Source organism: Nerophis ophidion, linkage group LG13 (assembly GCF_033978795.1).
Source record: "Nerophis ophidion isolate RoL-2023_Sa linkage group LG13, RoL_Noph_v1.0, whole genome shotgun sequence".
NCBI lineage: Eukaryota > Metazoa > Chordata > Actinopteri > Syngnathiformes > Syngnathidae > Nerophis > Nerophis ophidion.
Window position 1 is genome coordinate 46107698 of NC_084623.1, and position 25130 is coordinate 46132827.

Below are 25130 nucleotides of genomic sequence, written 5' to 3' on the forward strand. Positions count from 1 at the left end.
TTTTTTTGCAAAAACACAAACTATCTGTTTAGAAAAAAATTAATTTCCCTGGCAAAATGTTGCCTAAAATCATTGAAGGTGAAAAATAAACATCTATTGAACATCCAAAACTTGGTGCCATGCTGGTAAGTACCAGTGTGCACAATCCCAAATGACAAAAGACTACAAACCTTCTCTTCTGAAATAGACACTGAAGACATCAGGTAGCTTCTGCATGAGAATCTCAGCCATCTGCAGAGAACCTACTACAATTTTCAGGTCCTGGCTGGACAGCATGGAAGCAATGTGACTGGAAAGAAAACGATTTAAACCAAATAAATTTCAAATCAAATATTACACTAGTTACAGTAATTACTTTGCTTTCCTTCATGACATTTGGGGTTTATTTATAACAACGGCCTGCTGGACAGTTACCTGGACACTGCATGATTCCTCAGCACATCCTTCAGCAGCTCGGCATCCGCAAAGTAGATGATCCTGAGGATGGCTCTAAGGCACTTGTGTCTAACTGCAGGTCCAGCAGAGGAGCTGTACACTTCATACAAGACCCCAAATAGAGTTTTGATAAAGCACTTAGCCAGCTCAGGGTCCTCCTTCATTAGCTGGGCACGTGCATCTTCTCTCCGTACTTCCTGGTGACTCCCTGGAGATAAAAGCACCACACTATATTACTTCAAAACTATGTCCAGCTGTTTAACATAACGCATATTTTTTTTTTTAGATTTTCACCCAAACTTAAAACATTTGGACAGTTTCAAAACTACACCAAAAACAATTTTTACCGGAGCTGGGATTTGCAAGTGGATTTGGCTTCCTCTGGATACCCCGCGCTGTTCCCGTGTCTTCATTGATCTGCTGCATAGAGTTAAAGTCAATTGTATACACACGACCCAGAGTTGACAAGCTGATCTCATCTTCTCCATTCTGGTGTGCTGTCTGTAGAACAAGATAATGACCATATAAAGCCATCATTAGAATAAGAAATAGATTTAAAAGTACAAGTTAGTCCGTGACTCGTGATAAAAATGCAATAAATTATCGAGTAGAGGTGTACAATCACTTCGCAAAATTCTTCTGGTGAATTAATACCTCAATAATGCGGCTGTCAATGCGATTGTAGGGGTGCCACATTCCTCTATCGTCCCTCCATTGCCATATCACTCCTTCAGTTGTCTGGGCGCTACCCTTTTTCAGCATTAGGTCAACTGCAAAGATGCCCTCTCTGGGCAGGCAGGGCATCAGCTCACTAGGAGGAGAAGGAGGTGGTTTTAATTGGATGCAGAATTCCGTTTAAGTCTCAAGTTTAAGCAATTTGTGTTATGTGTATCGTTTTATTAGAACTTCCTATACATCTAGGGACATCACTGTATATCTGATACTTTGTTTTTAAGCAACAAATATTTTCACAAGCCTCCAGTCATTCATTGACTCAATGCTTGTTACTTGTACATGTGATTGAAAAATAGATATTCACAAACAAAAAACACAGGGGTTTCTGTTTCTAGTAAATAGATCAGTTAATGTTGGTAAAAAAAGAGAAAATGAGGGTATGGCGCCTGTATACGTTACCATATAAGGGAGGTGAGTTCATAAAGCTCCTGAGGGCTCCGTGGTACAAGTTCAATCTGTTCCTGGCAGCTGCCATTGGATGCACCACACAGGAGGAAGCGCAACGTCTCTGCTATGTCTGGGGAAAAAGAATACGCAAGATATCTGTGGTTAGTGTGGTAGTAAAATACAAAGAAAAAGTAAAAGATGAGGAAAAGTCTTCATATTAACCACAGCTGAACATTCTAATCAATGCCGCTCAAAGCCCTAAAAAAGCCGGCAGGCTCTAAAGCGTTTTTACTCGGGCTCCAGTCCTCTGGAATGCTCTACCAGCAACAGTTAGCGATGCAACCTCAGTGGAGGCATTCAAATCCTGCCTTAGAAGTCATTTACATACATTTAAATACTTTAAAGTCATTTAAAAGACTTTAAAGACTCGTTTTAGACCAGTTGCTATACAGCTTTTCTGCTCTGTCCCCCCTCTTATGGCTGGAGAGGGTACTAGGTGGTCATGGTAAATTCTGGTACCAGTCTGGAGATAGCTGACCCAAATTGAGACCAGAGATGGACCACGCTTCCATGCAAAGCTATAGACATCTTTGCATAGCTGACTGGATGAGCATAAACCGATGGACTGGACTCCCACTTTATCTATTAATTCAACCATGTTAATTTTAAACTGCAATAACTGTACCCACTTAACATCCATTAAAGGCGGTTTCCCTACATCTGCGATCCTTCAAAAGATTTTTTCTGTTTCCCCATTTGGGGTTTCTTGGATTTTTTCCTTGCCCGAATGTGGGTTTAGATCAGAGGATTCTATTGTGAGTTTGTGAAGTCCTTTTGGGCACCTGTGATTAAGGGCTATATAAATAATATTTTGATTGATTGAAGAGAAAACAAGGGCATGGAAGGGTAATAACGAGCAATGGTCGCCCTAACAAATGGGCACATGGACTGTAAAACATTGTGCTATTTTGACTACAGGGCTGTGATTTATTTACAAAAAATGTAAAAATTTACTATGATATATATATATATATATATATATATATATATATATATATATATATATATATATATATATATATATATATATATATATATGCACAAATGTGCTGTTTTTTGGCGAAATTGTTTATATTCCCATTGAAAGCGTTGGTGATTGCTTACCATTGCCCCTTTACCACACATGGTGCCCTTGAGTATATAAAGGATTCCACCACAGTAAAGTGCATTTTAGTAGTAGTTTGTTGATGGCAGCGGCCATATTCGCCTATAAAGAGAGGCATTCCTCTCACTCTGGTGAATGACCCAGTTTTAGATGCTGAAACAATTTAGTTGAGCTGCTGCCTTTTGTTGCAAAGGACTTCACGTGTCTCATACCCAAACTTGTCCCTAAACCACTGAATATACAAATTATTTCTTGGGAACAAACTTCTTGATCTTGTTAGCGGTTGCCATGTTGTTGTTTTCAGTCATTCTCTGTTAAAGAAACAAGAGTGGACGGGGGAGGGGGGAACTACAGAAGCTTCTGAAGGCAAATATGAAGCTCTATTAAAACTACTGCAACAAAAAAATTGAATCCATTGATTTAAAATCCACATATCACCAGGACTAATTGAAGATATACATTTTTGCACAACAATCAGAAGAGCGCCTGATGGTTCTGGTAATGTGAACCTGCAGGTTACGTTTCCTCATGGCTACTGTATATGAAGTGTCAACCGCCGATTACTCACTCTGTTTCATGAGCTGCACTGCCAGGCAGGGGCAGTTGGAACACATGAGGGAAAACATGCGCACAACCATGATGAACATCCCAGAGCTAAGTATAGGAGGGGTCACTACCAGCAGCTGCTGAATGTTGGTCAAAAGGTCTCGTGATGCCACTTCTTGCAAAAGATTCTGTTAAGTCAAACACAAATTAGTTGCGATAGTGAAACATAGCATTAAGTCTCAGATTTCAAATAAACAAAAAAAAAAGAAATAGGCAAACCTCCTCGTGCTGAAAATTGTCCACGAGTCGGGCAAAACAAAGACATGTGCTCTCAACTGATTTTTTATCCTACAGGGGAACACACATTAAAAACACAAACACATTGTAATATGTTATAATGTCATTCATTCAAAGTACCAAGACTGGGAATGCATAATTATTTTTGCAAATAATGATACAAAAGAGGGCTGTGGGAATTTGGAAAGGGAAACATTTGACAAGAATGTTGTTTTGGTGTCATAGTAGCTAATTCTACAATGCACTTGATGTAATAAAACTAATGTGCAACTAAACACCTGACTAGCACACACATTAAATTATTCAATCAGGATTATAACAGCAAGTATTATTTTGTTAATTTGGAGCCAGGTATATACACAATTTATTTTAGTGGTCTATAGTTAGTATTTAAAAATTGTTTACAGAAATAACTCCTTGCAACAATCTGGTCATTGGTTCCTAAGCTTACTCGCTAACATTCTAGGTTCATGCTTTGGCATCAAACAAAGTTGAAGGACCAGTGCGACTGATCAATGTTTCCCCATCTTCCTTTGACAATCAATGTTTTATAAGTTAATAAATATCAGGTAGGGATGATCTGATCAAGATTTTATGCTGCTTATTTCCATAACAATCGTCCATAAGTGAGATCTACGCATACCAATACCAATCACATGTATTAAATGTAAATGTTCCAGTTTATTTATGGTGAGTCCTTGTGACGGTTTAACTATATCAACACAATAAAATATTGTTTGATTGTCTTTTATAATTTACAAATTGTTTGAAAACAAAGTCACAATTACTAACCAGTAGTAAAAACTACAATCTACCAATTTAAATCCTTTGTGTTTTAACCTCAAAGTCCTCCTGTGTCCACAGAACTATTACCTGAGTTTGTAAACATTAACAAAAACTAAATATAAAATATAAAAAAGATTGAGAAAAAAAACAACTAATTACTCTAGCGTTGATCATATACTGAAAAGGGCTGCAACTAACGATTATTTTAACGCTTAGTTGACTAATCAGATAATGCGTACACATTTTTAATGGCTGTAATTTTTCCATCGACTTCTAAATGCAGCTTTAGTTATTTTAGGCATCTGCTTACTAACAACAAACTAATTCATTCATAAATATGTTTTCATACTGTAACTGTGTTTCTCATTCAGCCGTTACAAAAATTCAATACAAAAGGCAAAGTGCTAAAAACAAATATTAACCTTGTTTATGTTTTCCAAAAACAAGTTATAATAGCAGCAATGAAAAACAACAAAACTCAAAATCTAACTTCCTCAAAAAGAAAAGCATTTTGTGATGTTTAAAAAGCTGTACACAGGTATATTGACTATTGATTAACTCTTGGCAGCTTTAGCACTCTAGTAGACTCAATGTGTAGAACTGTATATTTGATTAATTCTTAAAAAGTTGGCTATTTATCAGATTGTATGTTTAAACTTATGATACCTCCACATTGGTGCCCGTCTGTCTGTCTGTCTGTCTCTGTGCGTGCGTGCGTGTGTGTGTGTGCGTGCGTGCGTGCCCGCGTGCGTTAGAGATGTGCGGATAGGCAATTATATCATCCGCAACCGCATCACCAAAGTCGTCATCCACGCGCACCAACATTTTATTAGAACCGTAACCGCCCCCCTCCCACCCGCTGAAATACATCAGAGGTCGGCCACCTTTACCACTTGCAGAGCTATTTAAACCCGTTTCACAGAGTAATGAAGACAATTGGAGCCGCTAACGTTTTCGCGAATATCCAATTGGCGTTCATCTTGATGACAAGAATGTGGGCGTGCTGTGAAGCCATTGCCTTTGACACCTTCAACAACATGTACAAACCGATTGTTAGTCCGGCAACATGTTGTGTGCAGCTTCCGCAATCACACGTACAAGATTGAAAGGCATCTCTAATTGTCTTCTTCGCTTTGTGACACGGATCTTGAATGGCTCTTTGGATGGTAAAGGTTTCCGATCCCAGAACCAAGTTTATCAAATATTTCTGGATGGTTCAACCGCCACCTGCCCGAATCTAATAAAATCAAATTTTTCGTCATGTCACCCGCCCGACCCGCGGTTTATCCGCAAACTCCGCGGATGAGACCGCAAACCGCGCATCTCTAGCGTGCGTCTGTGTGTTCACGTGCGATTTGCGTTTTTAAAGTACCTTTTTAACATCATTGTAATAGATAATGTCTTGAATTGTATATTTTATTAATTCTTAAAATGTTGGCTATTCGACAGATTGTACGTTTAATGTTATGATACCTCCGCATTGGTGCCCGTCAGTCTGTGTGTTATCGTTTGTGCACGCACGTGCGGTTTGCTTTTGTTAAAGTGCCTTTTTTTCGCCATTACAAATAGACTTTGGCTAAAAAGATAGTTATTTTTCACCCAACTTTGTCTCACATGGAAGAAGCTAACACTGAGGTTGAGACCGTATCTTCCCTCCAAATGTCCGACATCATGTCTCTGCTTTAAATGCTCACCGATCACACATGCACTGCGATAAAAACAAGGTCCGCTTTGCAAAATGAGCACGGTATTCATGTTTTTAACAAAAATAGGAGGAAATAGTCAAACTTTACATGTTATCACTGGCGTTGCTTTTGTGAGTGACCCACCTTCAACCAGAAAAACACGAGTGATGAGGTCACAACTATTGTTGACGACAAATTTTACTGTCGACATTTGTCGACTAATCCTTGCAGCCCTAATACTGATACGGCAATTGGTATCGACGCCACCAATTTAGAGATCGATCTGCCCTCCTTTTACATATGTACTTTGACAATGCTGACACCAAAATTTGTTGTATTATCTTCCATCTCTCCATTTTTTTTAATCTACTGATTAATTTCCTGTTAAAAACTGCTTACTTTCTGCTGTAACACGCTTCCATTTTTCACTTTTTTTTTCACTTTACTAAGCACTTAATTTTTCTGTTGTTCAAAGCTTTAGCGGCATTAAAGAGCATTATCGGAAATAGCGATCTCACAAAAATTGCCCAGTACTGATTAGTGGCAACTCGATCGGCACATCCCTAAAATCAGGTTAGATATATTCGAACATGGGGGGATATAGTACCTGATGTGCAAGTCTCTGAGTCAGCAGTGGCAGAGAATCAGAAACAAAGTGGAACTCATCTGGCGTAATGCTCTGGCAGCAGTTGGCTGCTATGGCCAAGGCATTCCTCTGTGCATTGATGCTGAAGAATTCTAGGTAAAGTAGGCAGGCAGCAAGTCCACCCTGTGAGGGATGGCATGATCGTGTCAATGTAGTGTTTTTAAGTTGTGCCAAACAGAGACAGGACGGGTAACATGTCACAGTAAAAAAAATGGCAATACTTACAGCCTGTAAAATTGCTTTGCTGTGTCGCCTTGACAACATCTCCAAGGCAGTAAGTGCCTGCTCTGCTACGTCAATAAACTGAATCACCTGAAGCTGGAAACAAAGCGACACTGTATATTAGCACATGTAAAAAGGTGAGCATTACTTATTGCAAGGTGATTATGAACGGCTGAATCAGTGCCTTGTCTTTACCTTTTCCAGGAAGACGGGAATCGCATCGACGACCACTGCTGAGGATCGAGGGAGGGCCTCCATCATATATGTGAGCGCACGAGAGGCATGATTCATCTGTGTCAAAAAATTCAAAAACTATTTAAGTCTAAAAAAAAAAAAAAAAGCAAATGTACAGTTTTTAAAGATGCGCATACTTACAATGTCGAAGTTATGCTCCATTTGTAACAATGTAATCTGTGAAAGACAGGTGAATGAAGCGTCACGATATCACATTAAAAAAAAAAAATACACATAATTGTGAGGGGGACAAACTGAACAGAACTCACCAGAGCAGGCACCACACTTTTGACAGGGAATCCACCGAGGGTTTCTTCATTGCCCATCACCAGCAGCTGGCACATCTCAATGGCAGCTTGGAGTTGCTGAGACTCGTCACCTGTAGCCTGCAGGCCTTGTAGTAACTGCTGAGCCTTGGAGCCTGAACAAAAAAGTAGTCTTGATTTGAAAACTATTACTTAACGATACCAAGAAGGACACACATTTTCTCATGCATGGTTCCTCCTCAGATGGCAACAATTCTGTTGGTCAGTGAGACTTTCCCTCAGGACACACCAGGTATCCACCACCTCTAGTACCTTGTCAGTCAGGTTTTAATGGCCACTTCAATCGTACCAGGTTCTGCCTCCAAATACCCATCCTTCCGCTGTTCCGCACTAGCAGGCTCTCACAATGCATTCATTTGGTTTCTGGAGCATTTAGTGTGTGCAATCACCCCACAATAAAACACTGCATTACTGCAATTTGGTTCACCATATTGGGGTTATTTTCAGTACTTTGTTTCTACTAAGGTGGACCACTCTTCCACACACAGCTGTGGGTTGAGCCGGTAAGAAGATGACTATATGTCGGCTTCCCAGTGGATTGGACTCCCATATTATCTATCAATTTCACAATTCATTAATCATAACCACTTGACATCCATTGCAGCCCTGGAACGGGGTTCCCTACAGTTACAGTCCCTTCTCAAGGTGTTTTTCTTTTTCCCCAGATGGGGTCTTTTGGGTTGAGATCAAGGGATGCCGTTGTGCATAAACACCACAATTGCCACTTTGTTGCAGCTTAATTTTTTCGAGCTCTCCTTTATCTCTTTTGAAATAAAATGACCTTGACCAACAACCACACAAGTATATATATACACTGCAAGTATGTGTGTGTGTGTACACACACACATACATATATATATATATATATATAATGTATATATATAACAATAAGTAATATGTACAATATTTACCTTGTTTTGGTCATTTTTAGCATGGCCGGAACAGATTTCCTCAGCGCATTTATTTTCGTTTCCATAGAAGCGCACTTCAGACTTCCGGCAACAAATGTGTGTTCCTACTTCCGGAAACAAACGCGAGTGTATTCTAATCATGACAGACTTGGTAACGTACAACGAAGATTAATATTTTGGGAAAAATGAGGATTCACAACCTTATCTAATTGAAGCTGAATATACTGAGGACAAACTACTGCTTATAGAAAGGTGAAACGATGGAGCAGATGGAAGCTGAGAGAGTGAGGTCGGCATGACTTTGATGTTGTAAATGTGGAGCTTGTAGCCAAGCTATTGCAACATAAATGGCGTGATTACCCTAAATAAACCGGAAAAAACGTCCATCAGGTGAGTGACTTTAATATCAATCATGATACACATGGCACATCATGCGTGTTAGTACAACTACAGTACATACGCCCTCTGGCTAGCTGTGTACAAACAAAACATGAAATGTGGGCGAATACTTTACAGATACTGTAAAACGATTGTTCATGTTTTTCAGTCAGTACAGATTGGTCTACCGCAGTGTTGTGCATTACAAAATCAAACGTGATTCGGGCGCTGACATAGAAGCTAGCTTATCTCTTGCCGCAGCTGGCTTTTACGGTAAACACTGCCGATGTGTTACTCGGCTGGAAAAAGAGTTCCTCCGTGTTCTCTCTTCCAATAACGATGTTGCTACAGTTTGGTTATTATATAGGTTACGGAACATAGATGAAGTATTAGGTTATTATATAGGTTACGGAACATAGATGAAGTATTGGTGATGGTTTGTGAATGCATTTTTAAAGTGATTTAGAGTTAGAATTGATTGCTCCCATGAGCTGCATTGGTAGCCACCTAGAGCAAGTTGATTTTGTCTTCATGTTTCTCATAAGGATTGTGAACGATAGGCAGTATTAATAAAAAAAGAGTGCAGTTCCCGTTTATTGTTCTTGATGCTTGATTTTGGACAGTTTACCCCGACTGCACCCAGTAAGAGCCAAACCGGCCTGAAAGCGCCACTGTGGCATAAGAGAAATACAAGGACAATCATGTACTTACTGGCACCACTGCCTATGGTCCTGTGAAACAACTGTGACATGCGGGGTCCCAGGGGTCCGAATAGGTGTGGCGGGAGACCCCTGGCCTCCAGTAAAGCTATCGGGGGACACAAGTTTAAACGCAATAAGAATACTGAGACATTTAATGACCTCTGAATAGAGCCAGGTAGTGAACACATTTCAAGTAACTTGAGAGCTCAAGACTGAACGTACCTTGAAGCCTTCCCATTTCAGAGTCATCAGACTCGCTCTCGCCAGAGGTGGTCATGCCCACTGCCCCGGTAACAGAGCTTGAAGCTGAATGAATGGATTACATTTAATTAGATTTCAAAGAAAATGTGACGTTTTGGACATAAAAGTTAAGTGGTTGATGAGGCAAGTACCCGAAGCGCCCTGTGAAGCCTCATCAGTGCGAGCAGCTGACGAGTTAGCCCCATCCTGGTTGTTGTCGGAGTCAGCCATTTTCTCCTGTCGGCGAGCGTCAGCTGCCCCACGCTTGCCCAGGCCTGAGCCCCGCCGACTGCAATAACCATGATCAACATGAGCAAAAGAGAACAACGGACATCTGGCGTTCGCAACGTCAAAACAGACACAGGGCAGTGAATGAGAACAGTTAAAGCAGTTCTTTCTCAGGGTTGTAATATGCACCGTGTGGCGGCCCAAAAAGGTGTCTTCCAAAGTCCAAACATGGGTAAAATATGCCTCCTCATGTTTACAGGATTGCACAAAATAGAAAATACTAAAACTATAAAATACTGTCGGTTTTTATCATTTTAAATTAGTTATGTTGCTTACAAAACTGTAAAAAAAACGCACAAAGAAAAAAAATGTTTTCTTGTTTATTTAGATCAGGGTCTCTGGTCTCCTAACAGTAGCTCGCTACTAGTAGAATTAGACTTAAATAAACTTTATTGATCCACAAGGGAAATTAAATTGTTCCATACAGTAACTTGCTATTCATTCAAAGACACAATTACAAGGTATGAAATGATACATTTGACGTTCCATAACATATATTGCATAGAAAATCAACATGCATGGGGGGGGCGTGGTGTCTGGTAGGATATGACCAGAGACACTCGGGCTTCACAGTTAAATTTGATTTTAACCCCAATCACATATTATAGATATTGTTTTATAAATTGTGCTCGCTCCTAAGTTAATGTCGCTGCTCAATTTGAATTTTTTAAATTTTACTTTTTAGTACCAAATATTCAAATTGGTCAAAAATTAAATTGAGGATTACATTTTTTTAGTGGCAAATTATAACCTCTGTTTTTTTTATTCTGTAACAGAAAAATGTGTCTCAAAGGTATTTCTTGTTGTGAGTTGATCTGCATGTCTTTCTTTGTTTTCTTTCATGTTAAATAAGGAGACAGTGTTATGCAAACATGTACATGTAAACAATATATTGGACAAATGATACTATTTATAATCCCGGCAGAGCTGCGGTGGACGCACTAGAATAGGTCAAGCGGAGGTGTCCTTTTGATTTCGTGGAAGCGACTAATGAAAGGTGGCTGTTCTTTTAAAAGGCACAAGAAAAAAAACATAGAAAAATAGAGCTAAAGGCACCATGTAATGAGAAATAGCTGAAATGAACAAAAACACACTATGTACCTTTAAGTACCGTATTTTTCGGGCTATAAATCGCAGTTTTTTTCATAGTTTGGCCGGGGTTGCGACTTATACTCAGGAGCGAATTATGTGTGAAATTATTAACACATTACCGTAAAATATCAAATATTATTATTTAGCTCATTCACGTAAGAGACTAGACGTATAAGATTTCATCGGATTTATCGATTAGGAGTGACAGATTGTTTGGTAAACGTATAGCATGTTCTCTATGTTATAGTTATTTGAATGACTCTTACCATAATATGTTACGTTAACATACCAGGCACCTTCTCAGTTGGTTATTTATGCGTCATATAACGTACACTTATTCAGCCTGTTGTTCACTATTCTTTATTTTAAATTGCCTTTCAAATGTCTAATCTTGGTGTTGGGTTTTATCAAATAAATTTCCCCAAAAATTGCGACTTATACTCCAGTGCAACATATATATGTTTTTTTCCTTCTTTATTGTGCATTTTCGGCAGGTGGAACTTATACTCCGGAGCGACTTATACTCCGAAAAATACAGTTTATGGATAACTTTTATTTAGCCTTTTTATTAGACTACTGGATTACACAATACATGATGGCGTTTAACCCCTAAATTTTTTTTTACCTGAAAATGAGTAATCGTGATTAATAATCGTGATTTCAATATTGCTAAATTGGCCATAATCGTGCAGCTTTAAGAGAAGATGTAGCTTGCTTGAAGAAAACCCTTTTTTACTTCCCAAGCTAGAACACACCCTTTGGACCGCTTGGTCATTATTTGCTGTACAAAGACAGTGAGTCATTAAACCACCTTATGTCAATTTATGTGTAATTGTGTTTGTTGGCTTACTAATAAGCGTGGTGTCTTTTACATGTGTGTTAGGTTTGGCGCACAATGGTTTTAGTGCTGGGGTTTTTCCCATTTAATAACAAAGTGAAATAAAAAGGGTATTTTAAGTTGTCCCAGACAAAATGTAGCTTGTTTAAAAGTACATATGTGACTTGTTGTGTTGCCCAATAATGACTTGCTGGCTCAAGATTGCCGTAATAATGTGATCAAGACCACAAAAGAGATGGTGGTTTTGGTATAAAATGTGAGTTGTGGATGCCAACATTGTTGCTCTGGCAAAACAAGCTTATCGAGTTTGTTTGGGTTAAAAACCAACAAATAATATCAGAAGAAAAAAAGGTTGCAGAGCCCTGAGCTTGACTATTGTCATGAATCTAAATGCTGTTAATCCAACTCCTCTGGATAAATGTGACTCAGGAGACAGTAAACACAACACAAGTTCTCAAAATACTTCTCGACAGTCTAATTTAAGACAGAGGAAAACATACCTGGTGCTGGCACAGGAGCCCGTGGTCTTCTGACGTGTGCTCCGCCGAAAGCTGGGGAGCTCTGCTGGAGGAGACTCGCTGCGCTTTTTAGTGGATTTTCTCAAACCTTGGGTGAACAACGGTGACACTTAAAAACGGTGAGGCATGATGCAGGGGTTAAAACAAAACAAAAAATATCTCATTATTTTCAGCGGCAAAGTGTTGCCTCTTTCAAGAGCTGTACTGGCTAGACTGGCTGGAGGATATTAATAGCAGCCATGGCACTATGACAAGACACCCTTCTTGTTAACCTAGGTAAGAGTTATACTTCATTTCAATAAAAAGATTACACATCAATTTTTTCAAAGCACAACACCTAGGATATCCTGTCTTTGGGTCCTCTGCAAATATCTCATGTTAGACCGTAGTAACCCTCCGTGATCAAAATGGCAGGGTACAAAACAGATTCTTGCACAAGTAGGGGAAGGCATGCAATGCATTTGCATTGATTTACTCACCATTTTTGCAGTAAATACAGTAGCTATGTGTGTTATGTGTATCAGATGATAGGGAGCTAAACAAATATTTACAGAGATGCAGTTATTTTCTTCTAAAGAGTGTGTAACTCTGCCGGTCTACAAACATAACTCTTGAGTCAGCTGACAGGTTGATAACCAACCCAACTTGGGAGGAGGAGTCTCTCTTTTTGGGCGTAGAGCCCAAGCCCCACTTCAGTATCAAGCCTATCCCTTTACCAAGAACAGTGTGACCCAACAATTATTTTAACATCTATTGCTTTTAAGTTGAAAGCCTACATAGCTGACTTCATGTCGGTACACATAGAATACCTCCCTAGCTCAACGTGTTGGGTGTACAAACATAGCATGAGCTGTGTCGCCGAAAGTCTGGCCTTGATGGTAGGATTTAATCAGTGTAAAGTGGTTTTACTAAAGCCCTACGGGGACCAGAGGGACAATGTGTGTGTATGTGATGCTAATGTAATATAGTATCTATCACATCAAATAAAACATTAAGAAGACCAACATTACCATAGCAATGTGAGCTACAGTGCAAACATTACAGGTACATTTTAGTGCTGAAGAGTAAAAAAAAGAGATAAAACGCTTAATTTAGAATGTGTAGTGATGCCCGACTATTGAAATTATTATTTATTTTTTTATAAAGCCGCCATCGGTGGAGGGGTGGCCATATTCATTACCAGCGGTGCTTTAGAGGTGTTGGGTCGATAATGTTTTGCTTTCATGTCTTAAAACCCCAACTTCAAAGTAAGATATGATAAGCATTTTCTTACGTAAAGTGGTCGGAAACTGGCAGAGATAAAGTATTATTCTTCTATACGGATTTAAAGTCAACATTGTGTAACAAAGGACCAATTTTATGTCGCAAAAAATTTAAAAGTTACTATTAGAGCTGTACAATTAATTAACATCAAATTAGGAATGGGCAATATGGTAATGAAATCGTGTAAGCAATATATATTGCAGCCTACCGCGATTACAATATATTGCTGTGCATAACAATGGTAACAGAATCATTTCAAAACTGAGTCATTTCAAATCATTACAAATGATTCTAATTTGGCTGTTGAAATTTCTATGGTAACTTATTGCGTCATTTCCAGTTGTATTATTTTGTCAAAGCTACAGTATTAATTTATTATTCACTTACTTTCTAATTTACTGTTAATAGTCGGTTACTTTCTGCTGTAACATGGTTATATCTACACTTCTGTTAAAATGTAATAAACACTTTTTCGTCTGTTTGGATGCTTTAGTTTTAACTCATTCTAAAAATGTGTGTATCCATCCAATACCAAGTAATTAAAAGGGTAGTATTGGTCATACCAATGCTGAAACTGTTTAGTTTATTTGACTGAATGACTCAATTTTTGATTACAATTATTATTAGGCAAATAACACAAGTTGGCAATGTAACAATTTCAGTAACATATTTAAATAATTTCCTACTTTTGGCTGCGATTTTTAATTGTTTGTTTTTCACCCTTGAAGTCTTCCTGTGTCTAGGGACATATTTCCTGCATTTGTAAACAAGTACAAAAACGACAAGACGTTTTGATAATAAAAAATAGACAAAACCACTGTAGTATCGACCACAGTGTCTCTGCAGGTGTCAAATTTAAGACTTTTTAAGACGTTAAGATCATCTTGAAAATAATTTAAGCCCATTTCACATCCATACGGACAAAAAATACAACGACGAAGTAAAATCAGAGATCCAGAATGAATTTTAAGTACCGTATTTTTCCGACTTTATGTCGCAGTTTTTTTCATAGTTTGGCCAGGGGTGCGACTTATACTCAGGAGCGACTTATGTGTGAAATTATTAACACATCACCGTAAAATATCAAATAATATTATCTCATTCTCGTAAGAGACTAGACGTATAAGATTTAATGGGATTTAGCGATTGGGAGTGACAGATTGTTTGATAAACGTATAGCATGTTCTATATGTTATAGTTATTTGAATGACTCTTACCATAATATGTTACGTTAACATACCAGGCACCTTCTCAGTTGGTTATTTATGCGTCATATAACGTACACTTATTCAGCCTGTTATTCAATATTACTTATTTATTTTAAATTGCTTTTCAAATGTATATTCTTGGTGTTGAGTTTTATCAAATAAATTTCCCCAAAAAATGCGACTTATATTCCAGTGCGACTTATATGTTTTTTCCCTTCGATATTATGCATTTTCGGGAGGTGCGATTTATACTCCTGAGAGACTTATACTCCGAAAAATACGGTATATGAATTCATTCACTGCTCTTTCACAACGGAAAACAAAATGGTTAAAGTAAATAAATACACCATGATCTTTTCTATTTGAAAATAAATATCAGCAAACATCCTAACAGCCAATTTTCAGATTTGCCATAGAAGTGTGCTTCATATCAAGTGCTGTCATGTAACATCAGCAATGGTAGAGGAAAGCACAACAATATATTTTCTGTGAAAGGGACAGATATGGCATCTCTGCTAAAGCTAAATGGTTAACTTTGGTTATGTTTTTTTCCGTTGTCAGAATTAAGCAAAGCGATAAAAACATCTACAGTACTAATGTATCTGCACAAAGTTGTGAAAAACTGTGCGTGCGGACAGAGTGATTGTCTAAAAAGAAGGAATGCGATTATGGCTTGCAAGCCTCAAACAGAATTTGGGAGGGAATAATGTGGATAACGTTCAAATGGGTTTTACATGTTTTTGTGACTTTTTTGAAAACATATTGCTAAAACACAAACATTAGTTTTTATTTGGGCATGACAATGACATTCGCAAATCTCCATTGCTTTCCTCACCCCACAATAAGATGAGTGTAAACACTAAACAACTTTTAAATGTCAGTTTCGATAAACTTGGAGAAAAGTTTACGCATGAGAAGCTGACCTGAAATTATTGGAACAAATAATATAAATAATATAAGAGAAATATGTTTTCTTTTATGTAGTTTTACTGCTGAGTACACTACTACCACAGAGAAATTAGCATGTGCTTACTGTATGTAACAGTATGATTTCACTAGTAAACATCTCATATTGATCTCCTAAGGCAATTGGCCCCACTTAACCCGGGGGTTACATTTATCTTTGTTTAGTTGTGCAAGTGTTTGTGGCGTTTCAGCATCTTTAGACATGGACTTATTCCGTATTTTTTACTTTTACATTATCATTCCATTCACTTTCACCACCATCTATACAAACGCTTCCCTCCTCGATGGCTGCACGTCTGGGTACTAAACACTTTATACGTTTCCATACACCGGCCTCAACCGTGCATTAAATTGATCATTGAGGAGACACAAATCGTTGAACTTTTACTTACCCATCTTATGCAAGTAATTTGGCTTTGCTGTGGGCTTTCGTTAAGTTTTCTCCGCTGCTATGCTAACTAAGCTGTCAACACACAGCTGTGCGCGCACAGCAATAGCTGGCGGTGTTCGATAAATTAGTTAGTTCCGCTGTGTAGTTATGTTATAGCGTCCTCAAAAATCAAAACATTTCAAAGCGAGACTAATGTTTATGCATTTTTTAAATAAAAGTAACGTCAATAGATTTTTTAAGACTATCAAAATCGTATTTAAGAAATTTTATGAGATTTTAGGAGAACTTTAGACATTTTAAGGCCTTAAATTCAAATTATTTGATTTAAGACTTTTTTATACTTTTTAAGACCCAGCGGATACCCAGAGCTCAGAGAAGAGAGGTTTTGCGAACATTTAAAATGAAAAAGACCGACATCGTAAGTGAAATGTTTGCACTGTCAAACAGCTGGAATTTTACAATATCACTACATTAATAATGCAGCACATTACAAGCAGAAACAAGGTAAATGTCTATTTTGGCAGCTAAAACTCCATCTTATGTGCTTATTATTATTGATAACGAGTTGTTTATCCAACAATTACACACCCTTCCTCCAATTAATATCTTCTTGAATGTAAGTAATATATAGTGATGCCTCTGTTCAATATTTTGTGCATTTCAAAGTAGAATAAAATGTGATTGGAAAAATCCTTGTTTTTAACTTCACTATTTTCCTTCAAGGTCACATTGAGACAAGAGTGTTTTATGCGATTACTCGATTAACCAAACAAATTAATGGATAAGATTCCTTGATTACCGATGGCTTCAGGCAGCTAGGGATGGGTACCAAATTAGGTACTTTTTGAGGCACCGATCGAATTTCATCGGTACTACCAGGTATCGATTCTAGTAAACTCAAACAGAGGCATGTTTCGATACTTTTATTGCACATGCACACTTCTGCTTGCACTGCTCTGCTGGCTACTTGTGCTGTTGCCGTTTTGGTAATTCGGTATTTTATTGTGAATTGTGTGACTGCAGTATGTTTGTGTTGGACTGACCACCTTTGGAAAAAAACTACTGCGGTGCAGATGTCCTGTTAATTAAAACCGCTGCTCATTTACGAGAGGCGACGAGGCTGCTACCGTTACTCCAAAACCGCACTCTTGTCCCTGTCGATGGGAGTGACCCCACTGGCTGATCTGTCTGGGGACACACCGATGTCTGATGGCTAAAGTAAAGGGAATCAAGCATGATGGTGTTCATAGGAACATGGCTACATGAAGATAATTTTCAGACTCCTTTCTTAAGTTGATGCCGCTTCATTCTTATTGGAGCAGAGCTGTCAGGAAGAGCCGAGGGGGCATAGTCTGTCTGTACATCTCAATGTCAGCTGATAAAGACTAATGCACAGCCAATACTACAAAACTACTATTCCAGTCATTGAGACCCTTCTATCTCCCAAGAGGGTTTTTGAAACATTTTAGTATGTGCTGTCATTTAACCTCTTGGAATTGCAAATGCATGCAAAGTTTACTATATAACGAACACTATAAATGAGACTTAAGTACAAACATTTTTTAAAAAGATTTAACACATGAACACACCCAATAGTACCAAAAACTGGTACCGTACAGCACTGGGAATCAGTACCGATCCCAAGCTACAGCCCTTAGCGTCATACCCCAATCTGAACTTTTATAAACAAACACATTAGTGTCTGAGCTACTAAGCTATACAATTGTGCACATTAAACCTACAGGCTTAGCTCTCTTAGAAACAAAGTCATCACTCTATACACTGAGGTATATGACACGAGGTGTCTAAAACAGGACGTAAAACCGATAGATGTTACATAAACCTTTATCATAAATACGTGCTCTAAAAACCTTGACAATTTGAAACGCAATAAAACATGTATTGCAACATTTAACAAAAAATGTCTCTTCAGAAGACAGAAAAATAATCTTGTCTATTTTTTTTTATACTGTAAGTACTTTTTGAGCACAATACAGTGATAAAATACCTGATCATTTTGGGCACAATGATCTTGACATTAACTATTCATATTGTTACATCCTTACATGGGTATTGGTATTGGAAATAAAGTGTTGGACAATATTGGTAAAAAAAAATCCCTACTAATCAGTAGCATGTAATTTAGTCTATCCGCTGTAAATTAGGATTGAGCAAGCAATTTTGAAAAGTGGAGCCTTACTTTTGAGCCCTTTCTATCAGACACGCTTCCTTTGTTGGCATGAAAACGAGCAACATTACCGAGAGCCAGTCCTGTGGATATGCCTTTTTGCCTGCCAAAAAGCTTAATTTTTGCCTGCGATGTGAAATCACGTGCAACAAAAGATATCAAAATATGACAGCCTTTGATTAATTAATTTCATTAAATTATCGACTGAGACGTTGGCTGTCGAAAGTGTTTGCGACAATCCCAAATAATAAAAAAAAAAATTGCAGACGTCTGAAAAGACCCTGCATATCCACCCTTTGATGTATCCTGAAAGGACATACTAAAAATGTCTAGGTGTGTACCCCTGAGAGCTATTTCTTACGGGACAGCTCTGAAATGCAACACAGACTATTTGTTACATTATGCAGGGCCTACATTCAGGATATGTATTGTTATAGCATTACATAGGACACAAACCAAAAGTTAAACTTGAAAACCTTACAAAAAAAAGTTGTGTTTTCATAGTATGCATTTCAATACTTAATAGAAGAGGCCAAGCAAGACATGCTACACTCACTTGCGAGTTTAGCTTGTAGTCCTGAAGGCCCTGGTTTGGAGGTCTCACTTTTGGACGATCCAGGCAGAGACAGTTTGGGTTTTGGCAGGTTAACTTTTGGGTTGAAGCGTGTTGCCCACTCAAACTTCGAAGAGCTTGTGGATTTAGCCTGCTCTTTGTCGAGGGTACTACGCCGAGGAGAGGGGCTGGAGGCGGAGCGAGAACGGCGTGCCTTAGTCTGGTCTTTCCCTTGTTTGACGCGGGCGCCTGGCGTGGTAGAGCTGTTTGGGCCTGTCGTGGAAGAGGAGGAGGAAGTTGATGCAGAAGAGGAGGAGTCGGTCACGTTGCTACACCCAGCTTTGGCTGAGGCGGCTGATTTTGACGCCAGCTTGGTGGGTTTAGCAGTTCTGCCCTCTGTACGATTAGGTAGGGGCACAGCCGCGCTACTTAGACCGGGGAGAGAGTCCGCTTTCTTCCGTTTCTGGACCGGTGAGGCCGCAACCGCCCCTCTTTTCTTGCTCTGTCCTCGACTGGACGACACAGGTGGTTCTGAGGGAAGCGATCTTTTCTTTGCTGGACCTTTCTTGGTCTCTGAGGTATTATCTCTGGGCAATGAATGCGATTTGGGCTTTTTAGTCAGTGTTGGTCCTAAGGTGCTAATTTGGTCGGGAGCTTCACTTCGCTTCAATCCTCGGGTGCCTTCACTCTTGGACTGGTGGCTCGGTCTGTCTTGTTCTGATGTCCCTGCAGCCTCCGGGTCTTCTTGCAATACAAACGATGCCACAGACAGAGCAAGTCCACTTCTGCGAAAGACGGAGAAAAACAACAACACATTTAAAAAAGGAACCAGGTGTGTATAAATGAAACTAGACGTACAAGACCAGTTCAAGGACAGGGCCTACATAAACACAAAGCAAAATAAGTACTAGGTTAAGCGGAGGGGGTACCTTCTTGAGCTGTGCCCTCTGGACTGGCCAGTGGCTGAGCTGGTTGAGGCTTTGGAAGCCTTAGAAATAGGTCTTCTACTTTCAGGTGGGGAATTTGCTTTTTGTTTTACCTGCTCTGACTGCAACCTGTAAGGTTGGAAATTAAAGAGCAAGGAACAGTGTGGGTTGTCTGTTAAGCCACAAGTGAGATTTGATCAAACTCATGATGACCGCCTTAGAGCTTAACATTGCTCAAATTTATAGTCGTATTTTGGCCAGAGTGATACAGTGGAACCTCTATTTCTGAACACCTCTTAATGTTAAATTTGGGAGGAAATACGCCGCTACAGTTGGACAAAACGTATTGTTGCCGTGCAGTTATCGTGCAACTTTGGTTGGTATTTTCTAGAAGTGGGAATCTTAGGGCATCTAACGACATGATTACGATTACAATTCAGGAGCTACGATTCGATTAAAAATCGATTTTTGATGCATCAATAATTTATGTATACTGATGCAGTTTTACATTTTGTGCATTTGTAATAAGAAAGTTAAATTAATTCACATCACATTTACTATGTTATAATAAATGTGTGCAAAACTGGAACATAAGTGCCCTATAATAAAAGGAGCTGGTCGGATCTATCAGTGAGCTGGATCGCTGCAGTCAGCCAAATTTTTGAAACTGTCTGCATTACGTAATTTACAATAAAGAAATCGATTATCGACGTTTAATAATTGTTTTTATTATCGTCCATTTCCAAATTGCGATTTTATCTAAAAATCGATTATTTCCTCCACCCCTAGTCATTTCAGTGTAGGACAAGCGAAACATTACTCTCAATTAGGGATGTAACGATAAATGGCAATAATGATAGCCGCGGTAAGTCCCCATAGTTAGTCTTACCGTTTTAAACTAAAATGATTGAAAAACATTTATTAATAACTGCACTTTGATAAACTCACAGACTGACTGGCACCAGCTTGCTAACATGAAAACAAGAGACTGTCTTTTCCCATCAAGAAACAACATAAACTCATCTAAAGTTATATAAACAACATTGATGTCAGAGAAACAAAGCTATTCAATTGTACAAATTGAACCAACAAGCTGTGCTCTCTTAGAACAGAGTGATTGTTCTATACTCAAGAGAAATACAAAGGAAGGTGTTTTCACGGTGCGTCTAAGGACAGCTGAGCATACCGTAGTACGCCACAGTGTCAGCTAAAAATAATAGACTGTTAGGCACTTTTCATTGAAATACATTTTAAAGGGGAACTGCACCTTTTTGGAAATGGTGCCTATTGTTTACAATCATCATGAGAGACAAGAACACAAATGTCTTTGTTTTTGGGGATTTTAAAGATAAGAAAACCAACCAACGGATCATGGATTTTCTTTTACGTAAACCAACCAATCATTGATCTTTCCAGTATATTTTGTCCCCTGCCCATGGAGTTGCACTCCAGTTTTTGTTCTCTTCTACCTCTCTTCTTTTGTAGCATGTAGCTTAGCTAACCGCTACATGGGTTTAAAAATAGCTAAGCTACGGAAATCGCTACCTGTTTAAAAAGTAACGAAGCTACCACAGAGCTACTGGGAAATGTAGTTCAGCTACTTCGCTTGAATTTTTAAGTGAATTATTTTTATTTTAAAAACTATTTTCTACCACTGCAGTCGTAAACTGGTATGGATTGTCAAAAACTGTACTCATTACAGGAAATCCGTAGTTTTTGGCAGGTATGCAGAAGTTTGCGTTTTACTTATTCATTGGTCAATGGCACACTGCTGGTGGCACAGTCAGGTTCCATATTTGCTTGTGTGTTGTTGTTGTGGGTCAGTGCAGTGGGTGAGATAGTGCAAGCACGTCATGGAATAATAGCCTTTGTTGTGTGGGAGTGGGAAGCAGTGGCGAACAACGAACACAACAAATAAGCAGCGTTTGTTCATTTTAACGTGGAAAAAATTACATCGATATTGGAGGTCGATATATTTTACAAACTCGATATATCGCTATATCAAAGCGAGCACTAAGGAAAGGTGAGACGTTGGAGCAGACGGAAACCGAGAGTGAGGTAAAAATGACTGACTCTATAAATATGGAACTTGGAGCCAAGCTATTTAAACATAAATTGAGTGCTTACCCAAATAAACAGAATAAAATGTCCCGGCAAGTTGGACCAAACGCACAACTGTCCATCGAGTGAGTCACTTCAATATTGCTCATGATTCACGCAGCCTGCAATGAGGTGGCGACTTTTTCCAGGGTGTACCCCGCCTTACTCCCGAATGCAGCTGAGATAGGCTCCAGCACCCCCCGCGATCCCAAAAGGGACAGGGCGGTAGAAAATGAATTGATGGATACAGCCAGCACATCATGTGTGTTATTACAACTACAGTACATACGTTGTCTGGATAACGGCGTACAAACAAAACATAAAATGTGGGCTAATACGTTACAGGTACTGTAATATGATTGTTCATGTTTTTCAGTCAGTACAGATTGGTGTCCTATTGCATTGTGTTGTGTTGTGCATGACTAACTCAAACACGATTTGTGCTGACGTAGAAGCTAGCTCATCCCTTTCCATAGTTAGCCAAAACCAGCTAGTAAGTTAAAGTACCAATGATTGTCACACACACACACCAGGTGTGGCGAAATTATTCTCTGCATATGACCCATCACCCTTGATCACCCCCAGAGAGGTGAGGGGAGCAGTGAGCAGCAGCGGTGGCCGTGCCAGGGAATCATTTTTGGTGATTTAACCCCCGATTTCAACCCTTGATGCTGAGTGCCAAGCAGGGAGGTCACTCGTCCCATTTTTATAGTCTTTGGTATGACTCGGTCAGGTTTTGAACTCACAACCTACCGAACTCAGGGCGGACACTATGATACCGTTGCACGGCTATGTGCTAGTACGCTAGAAAAATACTTCCTCAGTATTCGCGCTTACAATAACAATGTTGCTACAGTTTAGTTATTATACAAGTTACCGAACATAAATAAACTGTTGTTGAGGGTTTTTAATGCATTTTTAAAACAACATTTCCGTGTCTCTCTATTTTACGTCATCAAGTGAGTGGTCTGCTATTTCCTAAGTTTATTGTAGATCCTAAATCATGCATTTCACCTGGACATGAGACGTCTTGAGTAGATAATCAATTTGGGACACTTTGACAGTCAATTTAGGACCTGGAACTCGCGAGGACGACACAAAAAGTGCTTGTTTATGGAATAAACATAATTCAGGCATTAAAACAAAGTAAATTGTCAGAGTTTGCAATAGTAATATTCAAAATTTGAACGTAAATATCATTATCGTGAATGAACATCGGTTCCAAATGTCAGTTATCGGATTCGTTCACTACTAATATTGTAGATAGTACAAACCCTAAAGTAACATCTGTGGATCTTTAGCATAAACTACAGTTAAATCTAAATATTAAAGAAATAGGTTATCGGTATCAGTCCTTGAGAAGCAGGAAGTTACCTGTGGTGCTAACTGAATATTGTGAATTCAATAAAGGTTAACTGAATAAAGTGAATTCAAAAAATGTTGTTCCATTTACAGTGATTAGTTAAAGGGGTAGTGCACTTTTTTTTAAATTTGCTCGCACTCATAATGAAATATTTTTTTGATATGCATTCTAAATATTCAAAAACGTAAATAAAAGGAGCGATTGAGAGGCCCCCTATTACACCCATAAAATCAAATAAATGACCATTCAAAAAGTTACAATAATACTCGATTTACATTTCATGACTTGAATATTACCCAGGTAATAGTGATATTGTTATTATCAGCATATAGCAGCACTGTAATAACAAGCCTGTGTACGACTGACGAGGTGTTTCCTCTTTTTCTTGCTCCCTGGAAGTTGATTGTAGATCATAAATGTTGCCTCTCATCTGGAAAGTAGATGGCTGAGGTCGTACTCCGATAAGTTGGTACACTTTGACAGCCATTTAGGAACCAGAAATGGCAAGAACAACACAAAAAGACGCTTTATCGCCCGCCTTGTTTTTTTATGAGGATGAGACATTTTTCATTTAAATTACAATATATGCACATCCCAGGAGATGGCATCCTAACATCACAGTAAGTGATGTTTTATTATGTCTGTTGGCTCTCATGAAGTCTTCAGTGAGTAATATATCAGTGAAGAAAAAAATAAGCAAACATGATACGTTATTGAAATTAATGCACTGCGTATGCTTAAATTGATCAAAATATGTAAATATTAAATTTTATTATAATCTGCTTGTTACTGCAATTCATATATACACACAGCATGTATATAAATAAGGTGTTTGGATGTTTTTTCAAAGGCTTTATAGGCAGAATAGGGCTGCCCCATAAGCTCCATTGTAAGCAGACATTTGATTGCATGTGTTTAATATTTACAATGCATTAAAAAAAATTACAATCATTGTCAAGTCTCTCATAGGGATTGTGAATGATGTGGTTCCTCTTTAAAAGCAATATGACAACTTGATTTTGATTTCGTTTATGATGCTTTCTGTTAGGAAAGAAATGGGTGTTATTTACCGTTTAGGAAAACTGAGTGGAGTTATGTACAGACTGACTGACGTGCCTCAGCTGAGAATTAATTACACCCATTATTTCTCAGTGAACAGTGGTTATCTCCTTTCATTTGTATGAAATTGAGGAATGTTAAAATGAGTGGCATCTTCTTACAATTTTGATTCATTGCAGTAAATTACTCGCTTGCATAATTCATTAGTTAAAAAAGACAATGATATTTGAACAAAAACACAATTTTATTGTCAGAATGTCATAGAGGAACACTTTATAGGAGTTTTACTTCAATGTAGGTCATTCATTTGTTCAGAACTTGCTAAAATAATTATTTTAAGTATCCTCGGGGTGCATTTAGAAGGGAAATTTACCAATAAGCACACTAGTCTGAGTTTCCTCACTCATCTTTGCACCAAGAGACCTGCTCAGCGGCCCTGTGGTTAGAGTTAGAGTGTTCGCCCTGACATCGGTAGGTCGTGAGTTCAAACCCCACCCAAGTCATACCAAAGACAATAAAAATGGGAAAATATATATTGCGATAACGATACAAATCACGTCAATTTAAAAACAGGTTACAAAGGCTACTACTTAGGCTGCTGACAATGGTACTAAAATATTGCACCATCTCCTTTTATATTACTTTCTCAAAACTATTATTAATCTATAGTATTTACTAATTTA

General features: G+C 38.5%; 1 protein-coding gene across 7 annotated transcripts in view; it reads right to left on the reverse strand.

Annotated features, from left to right (window-relative positions):
* Window positions 1-25130, reverse strand: part of trip12 (thyroid hormone receptor interactor 12) — a 68275-nt gene that overhangs the window by 29362 nt on the left and 13783 nt on the right. For 4 of the 7 annotated variants that reach the window (XM_061919056.1, XM_061919057.1, XM_061919054.1 and 1 more), the window contains exons 3-20: window positions 19929-20054; window positions 19003-19784; window positions 12413-12518; window positions 9847-9983; window positions 9677-9760; window positions 9465-9560; window positions 7408-7559; window positions 7280-7315; window positions 7100-7195; window positions 6908-7000; window positions 6644-6805; window positions 3548-3616; window positions 3291-3456; window positions 1570-1687; window positions 1090-1246; window positions 783-936; window positions 415-643; window positions 171-289 (exon numbers count right to left, since the gene is read on the reverse strand). In XM_061919056.1, coding sequence (XP_061775040.1) covers window positions 171-289; window positions 415-643; window positions 783-936; window positions 1090-1246; window positions 1570-1687; window positions 3291-3456; window positions 3548-3616; window positions 6644-6805; window positions 6908-7000; window positions 7100-7195; window positions 7280-7315; window positions 7408-7559; window positions 9465-9560; window positions 9677-9760; window positions 9847-9983; window positions 12413-12518; window positions 19003-19784; window positions 19929-20054 — 2882 coding nt within the window. The remainder of the gene's footprint in view (window positions 1-170; window positions 290-414; window positions 644-782; window positions 937-1089; window positions 1247-1569; window positions 1688-3290; window positions 3457-3547; window positions 3617-6643; window positions 6806-6907; window positions 7001-7099; window positions 7196-7279; window positions 7316-7407; window positions 7560-9464; window positions 9561-9676; window positions 9761-9846; window positions 9984-12412; window positions 12519-19002; window positions 19785-19928; window positions 20055-25130) is intronic. The other 3 variants (XM_061919058.1, XM_061919060.1, XM_061919059.1) reach the window with 3 other exon arrangements.